The sequence below is a fragment of the Lates calcarifer genome, linkage group LG6, assembly GCF_001640805.2.
Source record: "Lates calcarifer isolate ASB-BC8 linkage group LG6, TLL_Latcal_v3, whole genome shotgun sequence".
Classification (NCBI taxonomy): Eukaryota; Metazoa; Chordata; class Actinopteri; family Centropomidae; genus Lates; species Lates calcarifer.
This window is the reverse complement of record NC_066838.1, coordinates 22,178,567-22,197,092: the sequence shown is the minus strand read 5'-3', so window position 1 is coordinate 22,197,092 and position 18,526 is coordinate 22,178,567. Positions and strand designations below refer to the sequence as shown.

At 41.3% G+C, this 18,526-nt stretch overlaps 1 protein-coding gene across 2 annotated transcripts; it reads left to right on the top strand.

Annotated features, from left to right (window-relative positions):
• Positions 1-205: 205 nt before the first annotated feature.
• Positions 206-18,387, top strand: dgkaa (diacylglycerol kinase, alpha a). Of its 2 annotated transcripts, XM_018678616.2 has the most exons (26): positions 206-299; positions 965-1,209; positions 8,217-8,320; positions 8,657-8,733; positions 9,920-10,049; positions 10,241-10,315; positions 10,408-10,457; positions 10,544-10,618; positions 10,934-11,050; positions 12,188-12,305; positions 12,498-12,586; positions 12,695-12,814; positions 13,134-13,232; positions 13,418-13,495; positions 13,621-13,694; positions 13,774-13,848; positions 13,987-14,072; positions 14,178-14,267; positions 14,412-14,572; positions 14,658-14,722; positions 15,080-15,170; positions 15,287-15,473; positions 16,798-16,915; positions 17,131-17,191; positions 17,331-17,435; positions 18,013-18,387. In XM_018678616.2, the coding sequence occupies exons 3-25, from the start codon at positions 8,245-8,247 to the stop codon at positions 17,403-17,405; spliced, it is 2,187 nt and encodes a 728-aa protein (XP_018534132.1). In that variant the 5' UTR covers positions 206-299; positions 965-1,209; positions 8,217-8,244; the 3' UTR covers positions 17,406-17,435; positions 18,013-18,387. The 2 variants fall into 2 exon arrangements, with proteins under 2 accessions (XP_018534132.1, XP_018533894.1); XM_018678378.2 differs by having other exon boundaries at positions 17,331-18,387.
• The last annotated feature ends 139 nt before the right edge of the window (positions 18,388-18,526 follow it).

Below are 18,526 nucleotides of genomic sequence, written 5' to 3'. Positions count from 1 at the left end.
GTTAAAACTGTCGATAACCATAGCAACAGTATTCACAGCACTTGTTGACTCACTTGTGAAAAAAAACAGCTAAAACCAACTTTACTAAGCGGATAACCTTAACCAGTAACTTCTTTCAAATATATTATTTCTGTTAATTTATTTTTCCCCAGTATATGGCAGCTGGCCATAAACAGGAAAATACACCCACGCCAAGGTATCCAGATATAAGATAATAATGGAGGAGTGAGTGAAGCGTCCTCCGCCAATTCGGGACAGGTGGATCTATAATTAGTTAAACTACCAAAACTCCGCATTAAGTAAGCTAGCATTATCTTTGCAAGGCTTTTTGTCTCATTTTTGTTACGAGTTAGTGTATGTTAGTTTGTAAGATTCTGCTGTATGTGTTGGTGTAATTGTATTGTAGTGTTTAAGGTTATCATTGGTTCTTATTTTATCATCTTAGCATGCTAGCATGTTAGTCATGTAGCCTAGCCTTGCATATAGGACATAATACCTAATGACCTACAGTTTAAGACAAGATAAAACTATTCCCGGGGGGAAATTCACAAGCTACACAAGTCAAGATCCCCCTTTACCAGCTGCAATGAATGCATCAGTAATCGAAATGAGCCATTCTGCATAATGAGTACTTTTACTTTTGGTGTCTTAAGTATATTTTGATGGTAATAGTTTCGTGCTTTTACTCAAGTAAAGCTTTGAACATATGCCTTTTACTGACAACAACTATTTCTACCCTGTGTTATTGCTTCTTTTACTTCAGTAAAAGATGTGGTTACTACTTACCTCAGGGACCCATAGAAACAGTGATAATGGTTTTACTACAATTGTTAAAAGCATTACCCTGAAAATGGAGCTTGTAGGGTGTATTGCATTGATTTTCTATTAAAGAGCAGTATGATAACTGCACAACATCATGTAACATTTGCATAAATCTAATGAGCAACTCTTTATAACTTTGCAGTTGGTGTACCGGGTGTGTATTGGTTAGCAGAGGGCGCAGAGCAGCTGAGGCGGTGCTTGACAGGAGGGATCCGCTCACTCAGTCTCTGCTCTGCACTAGTTCACTGCTGCCACTCCGCCGACCTCCAGCCTCCATTTAAAGTTAACGGCCACTTTGCTTCGCCCCCAAACACAGGATTTTGACCGGCTGTTGTGCTGCACCACGACGATTTCAACCGAGACCAACTACGGAGTGGCGACCGAAAGGTAAACGACTCGCACAAACAAACAGTAAAGCGTCCAGACTCGTCGTATTGATTGAAGTTTCAGTGCAGCTCTGAACGGCGTTCAGCTGCAGATAAACGGCAGTCAGATACGGAGGGGATCATTGTCGCACGTTGTTTTTGCGCTGCTGTCAAGAATTGGATTAAAATCCAAGGAGACGCATCTGGTAACTGACAGCTTTCAGCTCTGTGCATGTGATTTTTTTTTCAAGAGCGAGTAGAGCTGTGGATAGTCGTGTGTTAATAACAGAGTAATTCACTCAGCCGAATAACAACCAACAGGGTAGACCTATTGCATTTTAATGCACGGTCCTCTGCCTTCTTTTCAGTCCTCACAAACATGCATCATGTCAGTTGCCTTTGCAGTGTCTGATGAATGTTAGTATGAGGCTGTTTAAGTTGCCAGCTTCAGGGGGAACCCTCCTCTCAGTCTGGGCTATTTAGAGAATTGTGCAATTCATCTGTCAGCGTAGAGACTGGTGAGCATTCAGCGGTATTTTTTTACTATTGAGGTGTCATGTCTCAAGATGCTTTGCTGTAAAGGTCTCCACTATATGTTTTACTTCAACTTGCCAAGACATGGTACAACTTAATACCCCACTAGTACATTGGGCTGACAGATTTGTAGTATTATTGTCTCTCTGTTTGATAGCATCTCATCTGAGTGACTCCCACCTGAGGTTATGTGTGTTGCAGGATATGGTGCTATACCATCGGGGACAGTGAAACCTCAGAGTAGGTATTTACCACCCCAGAGGGTTTTCACTGTGTTTGTGTTGATTCTGGGATAGCAAAATCCTCCCATGGTATGAGGGAGATGATTGTGGGCGTTGGTGGGCACTATCACTGCTGTCTGATCATTGTTTACTCAAAGCACTGCTCTCACCATCGTTTGGTGGTGAGTGTGACTTTCAGCCCTGGTAACTGGAAAAACAAAACATACAGTAAAGTCTTGATACTTACTTAGAGTCTTTTTGCCTGAGCTCTCAGATTCTGCACCACTTTACTTCCAGGTAACACTTTTCTGGCCGAGCTGCGTGTTCATTACGGGCAGGTCATTTCAAAGCTGGAGAGTCTCAGTGGTATTCATTTGCTTCTAGCTGCAAGGGAGTTTTCAGGCACAGACGATCAATACTGTAGCCAGGTCAATTGTCCCATTGTTAACGTTTACATCAGAGGCTAGAGGCTGTAAATGAACTAGAGTTTAGCTCAAAGTGTGATCTGTGGTCCAGTTTAGAAATGTTAAGTTGTGATATACAGCATAACCGATCCGAGAAATGGCATGAATACCTTTTGTTTACAGACTATTTCACTTCTCCAAATACAGCAGTCATGTATTTCATTTAGCTATCACTTCCTTCATTATATCATCGCCTGAGTTTGACTGAATCCTGCATTAATGACTATGACTTTGGCTTTTGTAGGTAAACTCAGTCAGTACTTTATTATCATGTCATAGAGGTGATTAGAATTTGCCTTAGTGCAGCCTCATCCATTCATATTCAGAAGATAATCCACGTTAACAAACATAATCATATATTTTTTTTTCGTTCTTTTTGAAAACCTTGGATACGTGAATTATTGACCCAGATAGTGGAGGACACTATTTGATTGCATTTCAGATTGAATAACTGAAAAATGTGACATTTAATGTTGTTTCATTTTCAGTTGTGGATAGATATGTGGGCGAACCAGGCGAGACTCCCTGATACGAGCAAACACTTACACCATAAAGGCAGTGTGACTGCTGTATGACAGCATGCACCCTCAAGTCTGGGCAGGTTTGAGGGTTTTTTTTTTTTTTTTTTGAAGGCAGCACGGTGTTCTACAAGGCTGCCTCCACAAAAAAGCTATTATGTAAGTCACATTCAAGTCTGAACTCAGAGTGATGGGCAGTCCTCACTTTGATGCCGGGGAGTGAGCAAAGCCTCGCCTACATTTTCCAAGAAATCTGTGATTCATACTGTGGTGAATGTCTTTTTTTTTTCTTGTCTGGTTTAGGGTTTTTTTTGTCTCATTTACAATCTATGTTTATTGTGTTCAGTTTCTCCAGAGTGTTCCTACTAACTGGAGCTTATTGTGTTTTGCATGCCACTAAATTCTTACAGTAGTAGAAAAAGGGGAAGCCCCATTTTAACAGCTTGCTCAAATGTGACCTGTGTCATTACTTCTGACCCTGCTTTTTACATTAGTACACAGCGCTTTTAGTCGATTGATGAATGTTACACTGACCAGATCCATTATATCTACCTGCAGAGAAATCCCCTGAGTCTGGACTGTGCTGTGTGTAACATCACTTAGAAATATGAAAATATGTATTTCTGCCTGAGTGCTTTCAACAATAGAGGCAACAACTTCAGTATATTTGCCAGTTCTAGCCTGACACTATACTGAACTAAAGTAAAGATAAAATAAGCAGGGGAAGTAGTGGTTACAGGCTGCAGTTCTAGGGATACATAAATGTGAAGAAGTGGGGTTTTTTTCCTGGTAGTGCCACTAAGTAAGTAACTTTTTGCTCGGCCTGCGAAGTGACCCCTCGAGCAAACAGTCCATTTATAGTAAGGGAGTGTTCCCCTGTTCATGCAGTGAGTCACAGTAGCATCTGCATGTAGAATGCAATTTAGAGCGTGGCCTTTGGTTTTGAAGTCCAATCGAGGCTCGTGGCGTGGGAGGAGGTGGAGCTGCAGGGGGAAGACTCGCAACTACTGACTGGGCTCCCCCTTCCCTGAACTGGCTGCCTCCCTCGCTGCCTGTGCCTCCTCCTACCTGTTAGTCACCCGTGGCAGCACTCTGACGGAGAGCAGCTGATGGAGGGAAACACTTTCCACAGCAACCAAGCATGTCTGTCCTCCCCCTCCTGTTAACCTGATGCAATCTGCATACACTTCAGTGAAGAGAATTGCTGTAGTTTCAGGAGGAAAAAACAAATGCCTAACATTAGATGTAGACTTCAACCTCTGATGAAAGAAACTACGCAGTGTTTTCCAACCACAGAATGACAGAGTCAATGGCTTGCACCCTGCAAGTGTTGCAAAACAGCAGATTTCCTTGACACAAGGCGTGGGTGTTATGACAGCTTGCACAAACATTAGCCCTCATGGAAAAAGGTCATCCCCAAGTATACCTTGAAATGATTCTTGTGAACATAGTGTTTTATGGTTATTGATGGTTTTACATCGAGACGTTACGGTTTCATAATTAAACACATGGCGTGTGTGAATGCCAACTGAACTATCCACTCTAATCCTCCAATTATTTCACTGTGTGATTTTTTATAAAGCGGTTGATTTGGTGTTTTTCAGTTGAGTGGTCAGAAGTGAGAGCAAGCGTCAGACGGTTTTTCAGAGGTTTATCAGGGAGTTGTTGCTTTCACAAGCTGTTCCTACTGAAGAACCACTTTAACATTTAAATTGTCCTTTACTGCTTTTTCAAGAACCAGTAGTGGCAGTGAGTCAGTAGGCTGTAGCTTTTGTGTATTTCTGCTCAAAACATCTGCTGCACCATTTTTTCTGTACTGATTATACGGAGCGACATTTTGTTCAAACAGAATTATACCTCAGACTGCCTGTCAGTGGCGCAGACCAGAGTAAATCACACCGAATGATGGCGACAGTATGTGACTCTTGGTGGTGCACATTTAAATCTTTCTCATGTCAACACAGCAGAGACTCAACCACATAAATGTTTCTATAAAGCAACATAAACAGCTCTCTCATAAAGCACCTACCATTTAACTTTAGCCTAGAGGTGTAACCTTATTGAGAGCAAGGCCAGAAACAGTTAGTCACACGGTCAGTATTAAGTCTTAACAAACCTCAGACATTCCTGAAACCTCCTGAAATATTTATACTTGCGTCAGCAGGCTCATTTAGATGGTGCCATTGTTTTTCAAAACTCCATTCAATGTTAGAGAGTGGAGACAACTGGCTCTGACTACATATTGCACTATTCATATCTTTTCCTCTATGCGCAGGGAATGCCTCTTCCTGTACTCCATGTCCATGACTGGTCCTGAATCCTACTCTGGTGGTGCATGCAAATCATTATCTAATCAGGAAGTGAGGAATCAGATTACTCAGATAGGCTCGAAATCTTGTTGAACCACACAATAATGATGACGGCACTCAGTCGGTAAGGAGATGAAATGGACATGATGCTGCTCATGACATCACGCTCCGCTGGGAAGAATAAAAACATAAGAATAACAACTCCCAGGAGTTATCTAAAATAAGAGGTGTGTTTCATGCGTGAATAAACCTCAGAAGCCTATTTTTAGTTTATTTATAAGACAGTGTTTGAAGATGGAGTCAGGAGCATATTTTTAGAGTAAACAGTTTTGGGCTGTAATCAGGTGAAACAGTAACAGATGGCTCTCTGTGATTCCTTCATGTGTCACTTTGCTGTCGATACAGACCTGGCCCACCTGATCGGCAGCATAAACAGAACTGCTAGGCAACGCTGCTGACCTTTTGAGGGAATTAAGTGAGGACAGTGTGAACCTTTCAGAGTCTGAAGAGAGCAAATGGATCCAAATCACACCTAAAGATTGGGTGTGTTTTTTTTTTTCAGATTATTTCATTTCTTTTTCTCAGTACGTTCTTTGTCCTTTTAAGTGCTCTGATTTTTTTGTTCAGTGCAGGCAGCCGTCACCGATACCTTCACTGGCTGCGCTTTAATGTGTGATAACACCTGTGGACAACAGTGTGAACAACACATCCACAGTCAGGTCCTATTCACCAGCCTGGACTGAAAACAGCCCACTGTCTTTTATCTGCTTTAGTTTTGTATTTGTGTTGTTGGTGATAGAATGGTTGTGAAATAAGACAGGATATCAGATTTACAGTATGTGTATTTAACTCTTAAAGACTGGTACACCAGGTTCAGTATATTTATCCTTTTCTGCTTTGAACTCTTTCCCCTTCAGTAACAATCACATTGTTTAGTGGGGAATTACTGGAATTACTAGTGGATACTTGGCTCTAAGCCAACAGGGTGGCCTTAAAGGACCATACTACTGTTTTTCCAAGTTTCAGTCCTCACGTTCACATCATCACTATTGACCATTTCCCATAGCTCGTTGTAGACTCTTTGAATCTTACTTTCCTCCTTTCCATTCCAGCCTTCCGTTGCCATTTATATTCTTACAGTATCAAAATCAATTAGCGGGCTATTTAAACTTTCTTGACTTGTGCACTCCAGTAGAGTAGTGTAAGGAGTGTAGAGGTCCATCAATGTTGCATCATAATGCACGCAAAGTGCAGATTGATTTAGAAAGTCTCCTCTGCATTGCCTCAGTAGTGGTAACATAATTTAGTCAAAACCTAATGTAGTTTGCTGTGATGGATTACGGAGCAGTTTTAAGATTAGAACATTTTCTAAAAGTCTTAAACTCTACAGAGTAGATTGCAAAATATGTTGTGGTTATTTAAAGTAAAAATAATGCAAAATCATTAGTGTGGCCCCTTAAAGTGAGACTACGTAACTTGTCAAACAGATTACAGGATAATGGCAAATGGTAAAACATAATGTAAAATGTAGCAGTATAACAAGTAGAGTCATAAAGTCAGTAAAGTGACCCAGTAATGTCAGTTACACAGTAATATCTCACTGAAGTTTTCTAATAGTAGCTAACATTAGCCAACATACGCTAAGGCTGGAGCAACAAAGAGTATTAAATAAAGCTTATTATTGCTTATTAAGTCAAATAAACAGGAGACTATGTTATTAAATTATTACATGGTTTTGGTTTAACACAAATAAAAGCTCTTAAATGCTCTTCTTACCATGAGAAGAATGCATTAGTCGAACAGAAAAGCATGTGTGCTATTTCTTGGAGATTATTATGAGACATCACAGAAAGATCATATTTATAACATAATTGCCACACATATTGATTATCAGCTACATTAGACTTCTGTATTGATTTATGCTTGTATTTCTTATTACGGCATTTTATTGGCGTGCATCTACAAATGCAACGAGAGACCGGATGTCAGGATGCAGCTCTCTCCTCTCCATTAACTAGTTCCTCCTCTTTCTTCAATCATTAATGAACAGTACATTTATCTGTATCCTGGTCATATGTTTATGTTTTAACAGCGTGGTGAAACTATTCATAACAAACCCATCAGATGTTCATTTAGACTTCATGTTTCTGACTTGAGGACAACATGCTTGACCATTTTTTATTGCAATAACCTTTTCTGTGTCATATTCAAATTTCATGCTCACTTATAGCCTTCTATGACATTTGTGATTCTTCCTTTTGTTTGAAGGGGAGGTCCCTTGAGTAGCTAGTTTGGTTTTTCAACCTATCCGCAGGATATTATTGTTTATCTCTGCATTTTAACACTTCAATGTACTCTCTTGTATTAAACGACACAGAACACTCTCCATATCTGGTATTTTATGGGTCACTGAGCGTATGGAAAGAGATTTTGGGTGCAGAGGATCCCTTGAGTCGAAGCATCATGGGTACTTTTAGCCTGACATTATTTCTACCAGACTTTTGGCCCAGTTTTAAGCCGTTAGTCATATGTTGATGATGGTGTGAAAATGCACAGTATATAGACCTGATAGAGTTGCTCATGTTTGGCAGTGAAGCTGAATTTCAGAGCATTGTACAAGAAAAAAATTGCATCCACATACATGTTGAGAAAAGGCTGTGGGTTTATGAACATGGATCGCAGTGACTTTTGAAAGTGGCTGGTCACATAAACTTAGTATAATCATTTATTGTGTTCACCAAAAGTGAAAAAACGTCCACGTTCTGCACGGTTCTACATATTCTGGCTTCTGCTTCACTCAGATTTTGGCTGTTTGAGTGTGAATCTCCCTGTCTACAATCATGGATTTGCACAGTATGAAATGGAAGATGCTATCTTTTGCTTGCAGCCATGCTTTTATGTTTTACAAAGAAGCAGGCTACTGTGCACCCACCTTCTCTTTTCTCTGCATCTATGTCTCACTGTTTCTCTCGCCTGTGCACAGGCAGGCAGTTAGTGCAGAAGCAGGCACCATGTCCACCCCCACAAACCCAGAGGTGAAGGAACTGAACCCTGTCGACTTTATCCAGCTACAGCAGTACATTGAATGTGAGTACAGACAAGCAGGCGGGCGGGCAGGCGGCTTTCTCAGCACTAACCCCCCCCCCTCCATTTCCACCCACATGCTCACTCATTTATACTCGCTCATGGTTTTTCATATCTAGAGGAGGTAGCAGTCTGTCACATTCTTTTTTTTTAACAACTAAAGCGTACATATACTTTGTTCACCCCCAGATAAATCTATGTTATATATGTAACCATATGTGCATGATATTTCAGATGTGTGGATTGAAAATGGTTGCATACAGTACACCGCAAAACAAGCTGCTGTATGTACAGGAGTACATGTGTATCCCTGCATGACCTGTGTGTCTTTGCTTCCAGACTGCAGCTTGAAGGTGAAAGACGTGCTGAGGGAATTTGATGCAGATGGCAGTCTGGCCCGGCACAGACATGGAGAGGTGAGGGGACGTCGTGTCCTGCTGTTCAACATCAAGCTCACTGCTCCAAAAACTCACTCTCAGAGATGTCAGCTGAGAGGCACACAACTGAATTATAGCTCTCAGCGGAGCGATTTAGTGAGAAATGAGCATGTGATTTATGTATATTGGGCAGTTATTAATTGTCCTCCGCTGATTAATTAGATTCAAACCCATTGATCATGTTGACTAAGCTGTCCGTGAGAAATATCTTCAGCACATTCAAGTGAGGTTGCAAATGTAAATTACCTCCTTAGTTTTGCCCACGCAGCAAGGCCTGTGCTGGCTGCCCTCATGCAGTGTAAGCTCAAATATGATTGAAAAAAGATCCCTCCAATACTGTACATCAGAGGCTGACACTGCCAACTCATTTGTGCAGGAAGCAAATGCAGTAGTTTCTGATAGATAATTTGGCTTCATACAGTTTAATTAGATAATTGGAAGGAAATGTTGGTTTTTATAATAGAAGAAAACACAAATACTGTTATTAAGTAGATTTTAAGCAACACGAAACAGTGACTTTGTTTGGTGTAAATGTTGGTGTGTGTGTGCAGAGTAATGGTGCTGTTTCCTTGGTCCTTTTTTCCTTTTTTGTGATCTGGCTGCCTTACAGTGACATTATTTATTACTGGGGCAGCTCTGCAGGGTATCAACCAGGGAAATGGAATTATGTCAACAAGAAATGGGTTTGTGGTTCACCATTATCGAGGGACTACTGCTTGTTAGCCCTGCAGCATATTATCGTGTGAGAATCACAGATACCAGGCCAGACAGATGGACTCGAAGCTTAAATCTGGAGGTTGTTTTTTTGTTATATGTAATTGTCACAACCGCTCCAATTTTGGAGACATCATCTTTACCTATAAATCATAGATTAAATGTTTCTGAGAAACTCCTTGGGTTTTTGAAAGCCTGTCAACCCCCGCTGGATACTTTTAGATGACTCTCAAGCTCAAAACAAGAGAGTGTTTTTCTTAGAAAGGGACACATGTCAGATATTTTCACACAGTAACAACAATGTGATCATCTTCCCTTATTTACAAAAAAGGTGATTTTGAGAAATGCAGAAGTTAACATGTGCAACACACACAGACACTTCAGACATGTCATTTTACAGTTCACAGACCACAGTAAACAGAATATGCCTCTCCCATTCATTTTCTTTCAGTGCATCAATGAAGAAGGCTTTCGTCTGTTCCTGAAGACTTATTTAGAAGTGGAGGACTTCCCTGTGGCCCTCTGCCAGCGACTCTTCCGCTCCTTCCAAAACTCTGAACCCACCCAGGAAGACAGTGCCAGTGAGATTATACACCATGAGTTCACATAACTCACAGTCTCCATGCTACTTCGTAGCAGGCCCTTATCAATTTACACCATGGCCTATTTGGCATACATTCATTTGTCACTGCATGCCTGTGCGGTACTGGTTGTGCAGATACAGTAACGGGGTTATTAACAGCCTCCTCTCTCTGCTCCCTCTCTCCTGTAGAAGAGGTCTTTCTGAAGGATGTTTCATGTTACTTCTCCCTGCTGGAGGATGGCCAGCCCAGGGACAAGCTGGAGTGTGAGTCGATTGTTTCTTTTTCTCTCTGCTTAAAATAATTTGAGAAATGACTCGGTCCAGTACTTCCACTTTCATTTCCCCTCTCTCTCTAGTTGCTTTCAAGCTCTATGACAGAGATGGCAATGGAGTCCTCGACAGCTCTGTAAGTTGTTGAGAAAATCTTTAAAGTGTACGTATCATAACGTATCATACCAACCACAACTCTAAAACAAGCTTCTTTCTGAACAGGAAGTGGATAGGATTATTGCTCAGATGATGCATGCTGCAGAATACCTTGGCTGGGATGTGTCAGAGTTGAGGCCGGTAAGTCCCACAGTTCTATACTCTGAAATGTAAACATCTTGGAAACACAGCATACAACAAAGCCTGTACATATTGTACCTTCAGCCATGACAGTATAGTAAATGCACATTAGTTTTCAGAAGATATCCTTTATGACCTTATGTATATTGCACCGCTTGTTACTCATTTGCTAGGGTTGATAAAATGATAAATGATCTTCACTGCACCTATAAAATCATAAATTCCCACGCACGACCACTTTCAGAAAACATATGGCCTTTTTGATTAATAGGAAATATGTGTACTGACTGCATAATAAAAATATTGTTTCTTCAGGTTCTGAAGGACATGATGACAGCGATAGATGCTGACAGCAGCGGCACAGTGTCACTGGATGAGTGGGTGGAAGGAGGCATGAACAACGTTCCCTTGCTGGTCTTGTTGGGTCTGAAGGTGCTTTTAAAGCTGCATGTTTCTCTTTTCATATAGTGTTGGCTCCAGTAGCCCGGATGTATTTCATTTTTTACAGCAGGTGTCTCACAAGTGATAAAACCTGCTTTTACTGCTCTTGTGAAACCCTGGCCTTGCATGCCGCCTGTCCTCTGTCCTCTGCCTCCTCCCTGTCTATAAGGGCCGTTTTGCCGACTCAGTGCTACAGGGTGTGGTAATGTCATCTCTTCTCATGCAAACTCTGCACCATCAGAGTGCTTTAGTGTTTTCCATTTACCCAGCACAATCTGTGACCACATTTAACAGGGCTTGCATGAAATCTTCTTCAATCTTTAGGCTGATGCACTATACCTGACTAAAGAAAAGAATAATTGGATTGGCTCTGGATTGGATGTATACATAAAAATGGTAGATGTAAATTAAGGACAAATCAGTTTTGCGTTATGAGTGTTGCTTATTGTGTTGGTAAGAATGCAAAAGCCACACACTGCTAGACTGCATTTCTGGCAGCTCTCTAAAAGCCATGAAGTGGACACTGTGGCCTGGCCTCCACAACAATGCTGGGGACTTCCCCTCACGCTATTTCTAGTCACCAATGGACATTTGAAGCCCGGGGTGCATGAATTCAGCCCCCTCACAGTTGCTGCGTGCTGCCTCACGGGCTGCCCACTGTGCCTCATGCAGTAAGTGATAGGCTGATCCATCTCGTAGGTAAAAAAACATTTCAGTAATCTGGATAAGAGCGCTGGGTTGCTCTGCAAACAACAAAACTCTCATCTTGTGTTGAGAACTTGAGATTATAGTCGTTTGTCATTTGAATATCCACGGTGTTGCACAGTATGTCATGATATGTAGAGCCACTACATTCTGCATAATCAGCAGTCTCATTAAGGCAAGGTTAGTCATGAGTGGGTGTGAAAAACAACTGAAATGCAAGCCTTTGCTACAGTGCGTTTATGAGAGGGTTTGCACAATCTGATGGATATTTTAACAAAGGAAACAGATGTGCACTTCTTTTATTGCAAATGTGTAGTTTTCTATTCAAATTGCACAAGTTAGTACAATAACATAGATCTTACAACAGGGTGTTCTGCTCTCTCTTGCATGGCCATCTTCAAATATCGCTGCTTCAACCACCAGATGACCCAGAAGGATGGGCAGCACCTTTGGAGGATGAAACATTTCAACAAGCCTGTTTACTGCAACGTGTGCCAGAGCATGCTGCTGGGTCTGAGGAAGCAAGGCCTGTGCTGCACCTGTGAGTACCTGAACTCACCAGAAGAGGGCGACACTGCTCTGACATTCATCACTGAAGCTGATGTGTGAAAATAGAGAATTGCAGGATCCTTTTCAGATGAACTTGTCTGTCAGCTTTGCAATCGACAGGGTAATACTATAATATTTCTGTATTTATACATATGACAGCTGGGTTATGTGTTTTGTTTTGCAGGCTGTAAATACACAGTCCACGGACGCTGTGCTAACAAGAACCCAGAACCCTGCACCAGAACGTATGTGAAGTCAAAGAAAGAAACAGGGGTACGCCAGTGTCTCCATGACAACATTTACAGTGACACTCACAGTCTAAATTAGACTTCATCCTCTGTGCTCTTCTATGGATGTTAAAACATTCATCCCACATTTCAGGTTCCAGCACACGACTGGGTGAGTGGGAACTGTGACTCGAGGAAGTGTGATAAATGCCAGAAGAAGATCAAGAGCTACCAAGGCTTAACGGGCAAACACTGTGTGTGGTGTCACACAATGGTGAGGAAGCAGCTCTGTGTGTGGCTGGTTTGTAGAAATACACAGTTATCTAGTTACTAAGCAGTGCATTTTGGTCATGAGTCATTCTGGTATAAATGACCTAATTGTAGGTCATGTACCCATGATGCTTTGGGTTCAGATCCAGTCTAGTTAAACTTGATTCCTCTTCTTCTTTCCCCTTCTTTCCTGTCTCTTTCCACTGTAAACATCCAGTGTGACAGAAATGCAAGAACATCTTGTAAAAGATACATTTAGATTCTGTCAGTCATCACTGTTGTGCTGGGAGTTTATGCAATGTGTCACTGTTTCTGTTTTACAGCGTCACGATGAATGTGCAGACCAAGAGCCAACAGAATGTACCTGTGGGCTGCTCAAAGACCATATCCTGCCTCCATGGGCAATATATCCTGTTATAAAGGTACAGAATTATCCTCAGGCACACATGTACAGTACAAACACTGCCTGTCACACCAACGCAGAACATAACATCAGCCCAGGGCTGTTTCTTGTTGTTTGTACACCTGTCTCACCTTTGTGGCATTTTGACAGATACAGTGTGTAGAGATTTTTACTCACTCTTTACCTTTGTTTTCTTCCCTGAAGGAGAGACCAAACAATGGCTGCTCAGGTTCAACGGATGACAGCGAGCTCAATACTACTCCTGATGGACAAGTACTTCAGGTATAAATCTGCCCTGTGAAGGTTGCTGAATGTTTACAGACTCACATCTTAGTGGGCTGAATAAGGACAGATTCCTCGGTTAAGGAAAAACATTATTATATATTTTTTAATGTATTACTCAACAGATCAGCCCTGTACCAAACACTCATCCTCTTCTAGTGTTTGTCAACCCTAAAAGTGGGGGCAAGCAGGGAGAAAGGTGAGTCCAAAAAAAACAGTAATGGAGAAATACATGTCTAAAACATGCCCATTGTTTAGTCTGGTTTTATGTATTTCAGGGTCCTGCGTAAATTTCAGTATTTACTGAATCCACGGCAGGTTTATAACCTTTCAAACGGTGGACCTGGACCAGGGTGAGTTATCAGTACAACAGATGACCATCAGGGTTAAATGGAAATAAAACAAAATTATATATAGAATATTATTTCACACCACTGTGTCCTAAATATTTCTGTATCATCTGTTGTTGTGCGTGATCGCCTTTGTTTCAGGCTGAGTTTCTTCAGAAATCTGCAGGATTACAGGATCTTGGTATGCGGGGGAGACGGCACGGTTGGCTGGATCCTGGACGCAATAGGTGAGATTGTTGTGTTGAGGTACGTGTGAGCTTCTACGCTGTGAACTTCTGGTGAAAATCATTGTGACGCACTTTTCCTTCCCTTTTTCCGTTTCTTGCAAACAGACAAAGCAAATCTGCTGGTACGGCCACCTGTTGCTGTGCTTCCTCTGGGCACAGGAAATGACCTTGCACGATGTCTGCGATGGGGAGGAGGTGAGAAGCTGTTTCCACATTATGAAAATAATGTAATGGCTTGCTGTGTATGCTCTGTTGCTCTGTGCTTCATAGAAACAGAAGCTTTACAAATAGCTTTTTTAATATTTGTTCAGTCATGTTGGTCTTGTTTTCACATTGCAGGATATGACGGGGAAGATTTGAGTCGTATTCTTAAAGACATTGAGGGCAGCTCTCAGGTGCTGATGGACCGCTGGAGTGTGCAGGTCATCACGGACGAGAATCAGGAAAAGGGTGACCCTGTGCCGTATGAAATCATCAACAACTACTTCTCTATTGGAGTTGTGAGTTTCCCAGAAATATGTCACACAAGAGGAAGTATTTATTTTTCAGTTTTGTGTTTGGATAATTTCATTGTTGTGTTGACAGGATGCCTCCATTGCCCACCGGTTTCACACAATGAGGGAGAAACATCCCCAGAAATTCAATAGCAGGTATAAATTTAACTCTTTGGTGGAACATTTTCAGTTTCCCAGGCACATATTTTTCCATGAACAGCAAGGAATATTCTGCATATAGTAATATACAGCAACACAACACAGTTTAAAAATCTGCATCATCTATAACAGATGCAAAGTGTCTTTAATTTTACTGTGGTTGCTGTATTTTTTCCTGCTTACAATTACTGTTTTTTAAAGCTGAAAAAACTGAATGCAGGTGGCGACAGCAGGTGTCTGTGGCAGCAAGTGTTGCAGCTAGACTCCTCCTCCTGTGTGTGCTGGAAGGAGAAAATGTACTGTGAAAGTGAAGTATCACTTAAACCTGAAAGGCACATTTCTCTATGACTGCAGAATGAAGAACAAGCTGTGGTATTTTGAATTTGCCACTTCAGAAACCATCTCTGCTTCCTGCAAGAAACTGAACGAAAGTCTAACAATTGAGGTGAGAACGTAGCAGCTACATTGCACATTTCTTTGAAACAAACTGTTTGCAATGAAAGAACTGTTCCCACAGACAGACAGCGTACTGAATGCTTCACTTTGCTGTACCTTCCTCAGTGCTGCGGTACTCCACTGGATCTCAGCGGCCTGTCTCTGGAGGGGGTTGCTGTACTCAACATTCCCAGCATGCACGGTGGCTCCAACCTGTGGGGCGAGACCAAAAAAGGGGACACTAAGGGACTGACGAGTCAGGAAGAGCCGGAGGTGATCGTCGACCCAGAAATCCTGAAAGTGACCTCCCAAGGTATTTTGTCTTTGACGTTCACTCCACACAACAGTGATCAGGGTACATATGAGATCTTTAGAAGTCATAACTCATCTATAATAAGCATTTTAAAGGATAACACCAGTATTTTTGAACATGGGCCTTATTTACAATACATATACTCACCAATAGCAGCAGTGGTATTCCAGCAACTCCCATGCTCTGCAATGTAAAATGACTGTTTATGTCAATAGGGTCTGGTAGTGATATATAGCAGTGTTTACGGTTGAACAAAAAGGATCTTACTTTTAGATAAAAAGGTCTATCTGTGCAGGAGTCATATCCATAATGTTGTCAGTGACAAAAACAAGCACTTTAAACACTTTGCTGTGGACAGTTGCTTAGTTTGTTTACACTGCAGCAGCTGTTTGTGGTTGCTGGGTACACCGTTGTTACTTAATACTGCTCATTTACACCCAAAAACATGGGAAAATAAGATCCAGGTTCAATACTGGGGTTATCCTTTAACTTCTTTCAGCTTATTGTTTTGATTTTACAGCCTGCAGATGAATCCACGCTCATCTACCCGATTTCCAGCTGTAGCAGGCAGGTATTTTTAGCAGACAGGTCCCTGATAAACCCACCATATACTGCCTGTCTAGCACCAAAGCAGAACTAAAACATTTGTCAGCTGGACGCAAACAGGTTCACAAATAAGTGCTAGTGTTACTCTGTGTCTGCTGGATGTTTACATAGGCTGAAAACCGATATAGAGTGATAGTATGTAAATGTTCTGTGATCAGTGGTGAAAAAAGTAGAAGTAAGAGGGACGTTAAAGGCATTAAATGAAAATGGCCCCCAGTGCTCTGATTTGATGATGTGTTTTCATGATGTTGTATTTAAACCTGTAGTAACTGTTTTTTTTTTCTGGACACTAGAGGGCAGTAAAACACTGAGTTTACATGGCAACTTATTAGCAAACACTTGCCTCTTTATTATTTTATCATTCCTTTGGAGTCGAGTTTGTGTCCCTCTGATTTTAAGTCCAATATTTATTTTCCTTTTAGGTCTGATTTTGGTCTCCACCAAGTCCTGAGGGAAATATCAGGTTCTTTAGCTGCTAAATGCTCCACTCTGTTCACCAGCTAGTCTCTAACTATGACTTAACGGTGTGTTAATCAGAGCCTGTTTAAACAGCTGCCTGCTGCTGCTGGAAATGAGCGATCCACTTTGTACTTAATGCACTTGATTCCTGCTCTGATGCAGAATAAATGCAACGACCGATTTGTGGTTTTATCTCAGACTGAGCGATGCTCTCCCTCTGTGCGCTGCATGTTCAGTATGTCCATGTGTTCCTCGTCAGATCTCAGTGACCGTCGATTAGAGGTGGTCGGCCTTGAAGGAGCCATGGAGATGGGACAGATATACACGGGCCTCAAGAGTGCCGTGAGGCTCGCCAAGACGTCACAGATCACCATCAGGTGAGAAACAGCCACACAGACATGTTCAGACTTGTCAGCTCTGGGCTTTCAGTCCTGACAGTGGCTTTTAGCTGACTTTGTTCTCTAGCTGAGAATGATCCTTAGCTGGATCTTTACATAACAATAATTAAGTATGCAGGATTTGTTTTGGTATTTTAATTACACATGAGAGTCAATGATTTTGTTGCCTCTTGCCTTTTCTACTTCACCTTCAGGACAAAGAAAGCATTACCGATGCAGATAGACGGAGAGCCGTGGATGCAGCCTCCCTGCACAGTAAATACTGACACACACACACAGAAACACACTGTGGCTGCTTATTAAACCTAACTTTAATCAGCAATATCAGTTAGTGACAATGTTTTGATTACAATGTAATTTACCAGACATTTTCCATTTTGTATTTCTTTTTCAGATTCACATCACACACAAGAATCAAGCTAGTATGTTGATGGCTCCTCAGGCCAAATCAACTGGTTTTTTCAAATAAAACCCGACTGACCACATGGACTTATTCTCTGTAAATATTCAACTGACACTTTTTAAAAAAATCAGATTGAATGTGCATGTTGTAGAGTAATCGCATCGTAACAAAGTAAGGCTTCAAAGGTCCCGCATCTCTGCACACATATAACCGAAGCATGTGTCACTGTATGAATACAAACCGTACGGTACGATATGTTTGTTTGCATCGTGAAATGAATTTAACCAAATTAACTCAGTGTTTTTATCAATACTCGACAATGCTGGCTTACTCTGTCTCAATGCTTCACAGTCAGTGGAAGTGCTGCTCTGTAGGAACTTAAAGTAAGGTTAAAGTAAAGTGAATATCACGCTAAAAGAAGAATATTCAGCTTCATGTGCCTTTACAATCTGTTCTTTATGGTTATGGCTTAGGTAGAAGATATACAGGGCGCTGGCTAGGCGTGCACTTTGGGCATAGACCATGTAGTATTGTTGTTTTGTTGTGGCTGTAAAGATGCTGTGAAGGCCTGATATATGTTGTTGTCAGTTTTGACTCCAAGAGTGAAGGATAGATGATATTACATTTCAGACTGTGGCTGAAGTACTTTTTTTTTTTCTTTTGTACATTTCAGAAGATACTTGAAAGTCTTTTGGGGAACAGTAATAGGACAATCATTGCCAAAAGGGGCTGCATATTGACCCGCTGCAGCAGCAGTCTGCCTACTCTGCTGTTCCTGTGTGTGAGTGTGTGTGTGTGTGTGTGTAAGGGCAGGAGAAAGCCTCTCTGCTATACTTGTTTAATGCTGAAAGCTGAAATATGTTCACTTCTAACTTACAAATTATGGTGAGTTGGATTTGAAATTTACTGGTTCAAACTTGTTTAAACATATATAATGCTTATTTAAATACTTTATCAGTCATATCATTTCAGTATATCTGGAGGATGTTAATGTAACATGAAATAACACACTGTGTAAAGATTTTAATAAATCATCTGGGCTTCAGAATTTGTTTCACGTTTTCTTTTTTCCTAACACTCATCATATGGGTTTTTTTAACCACAAGGGGGCGCCGTCTACTTTTTAGTCTGTGGACACAGATGGCTGCAGCACAGACAGGCCCACTCACTCAAAAATAATTGTCTTC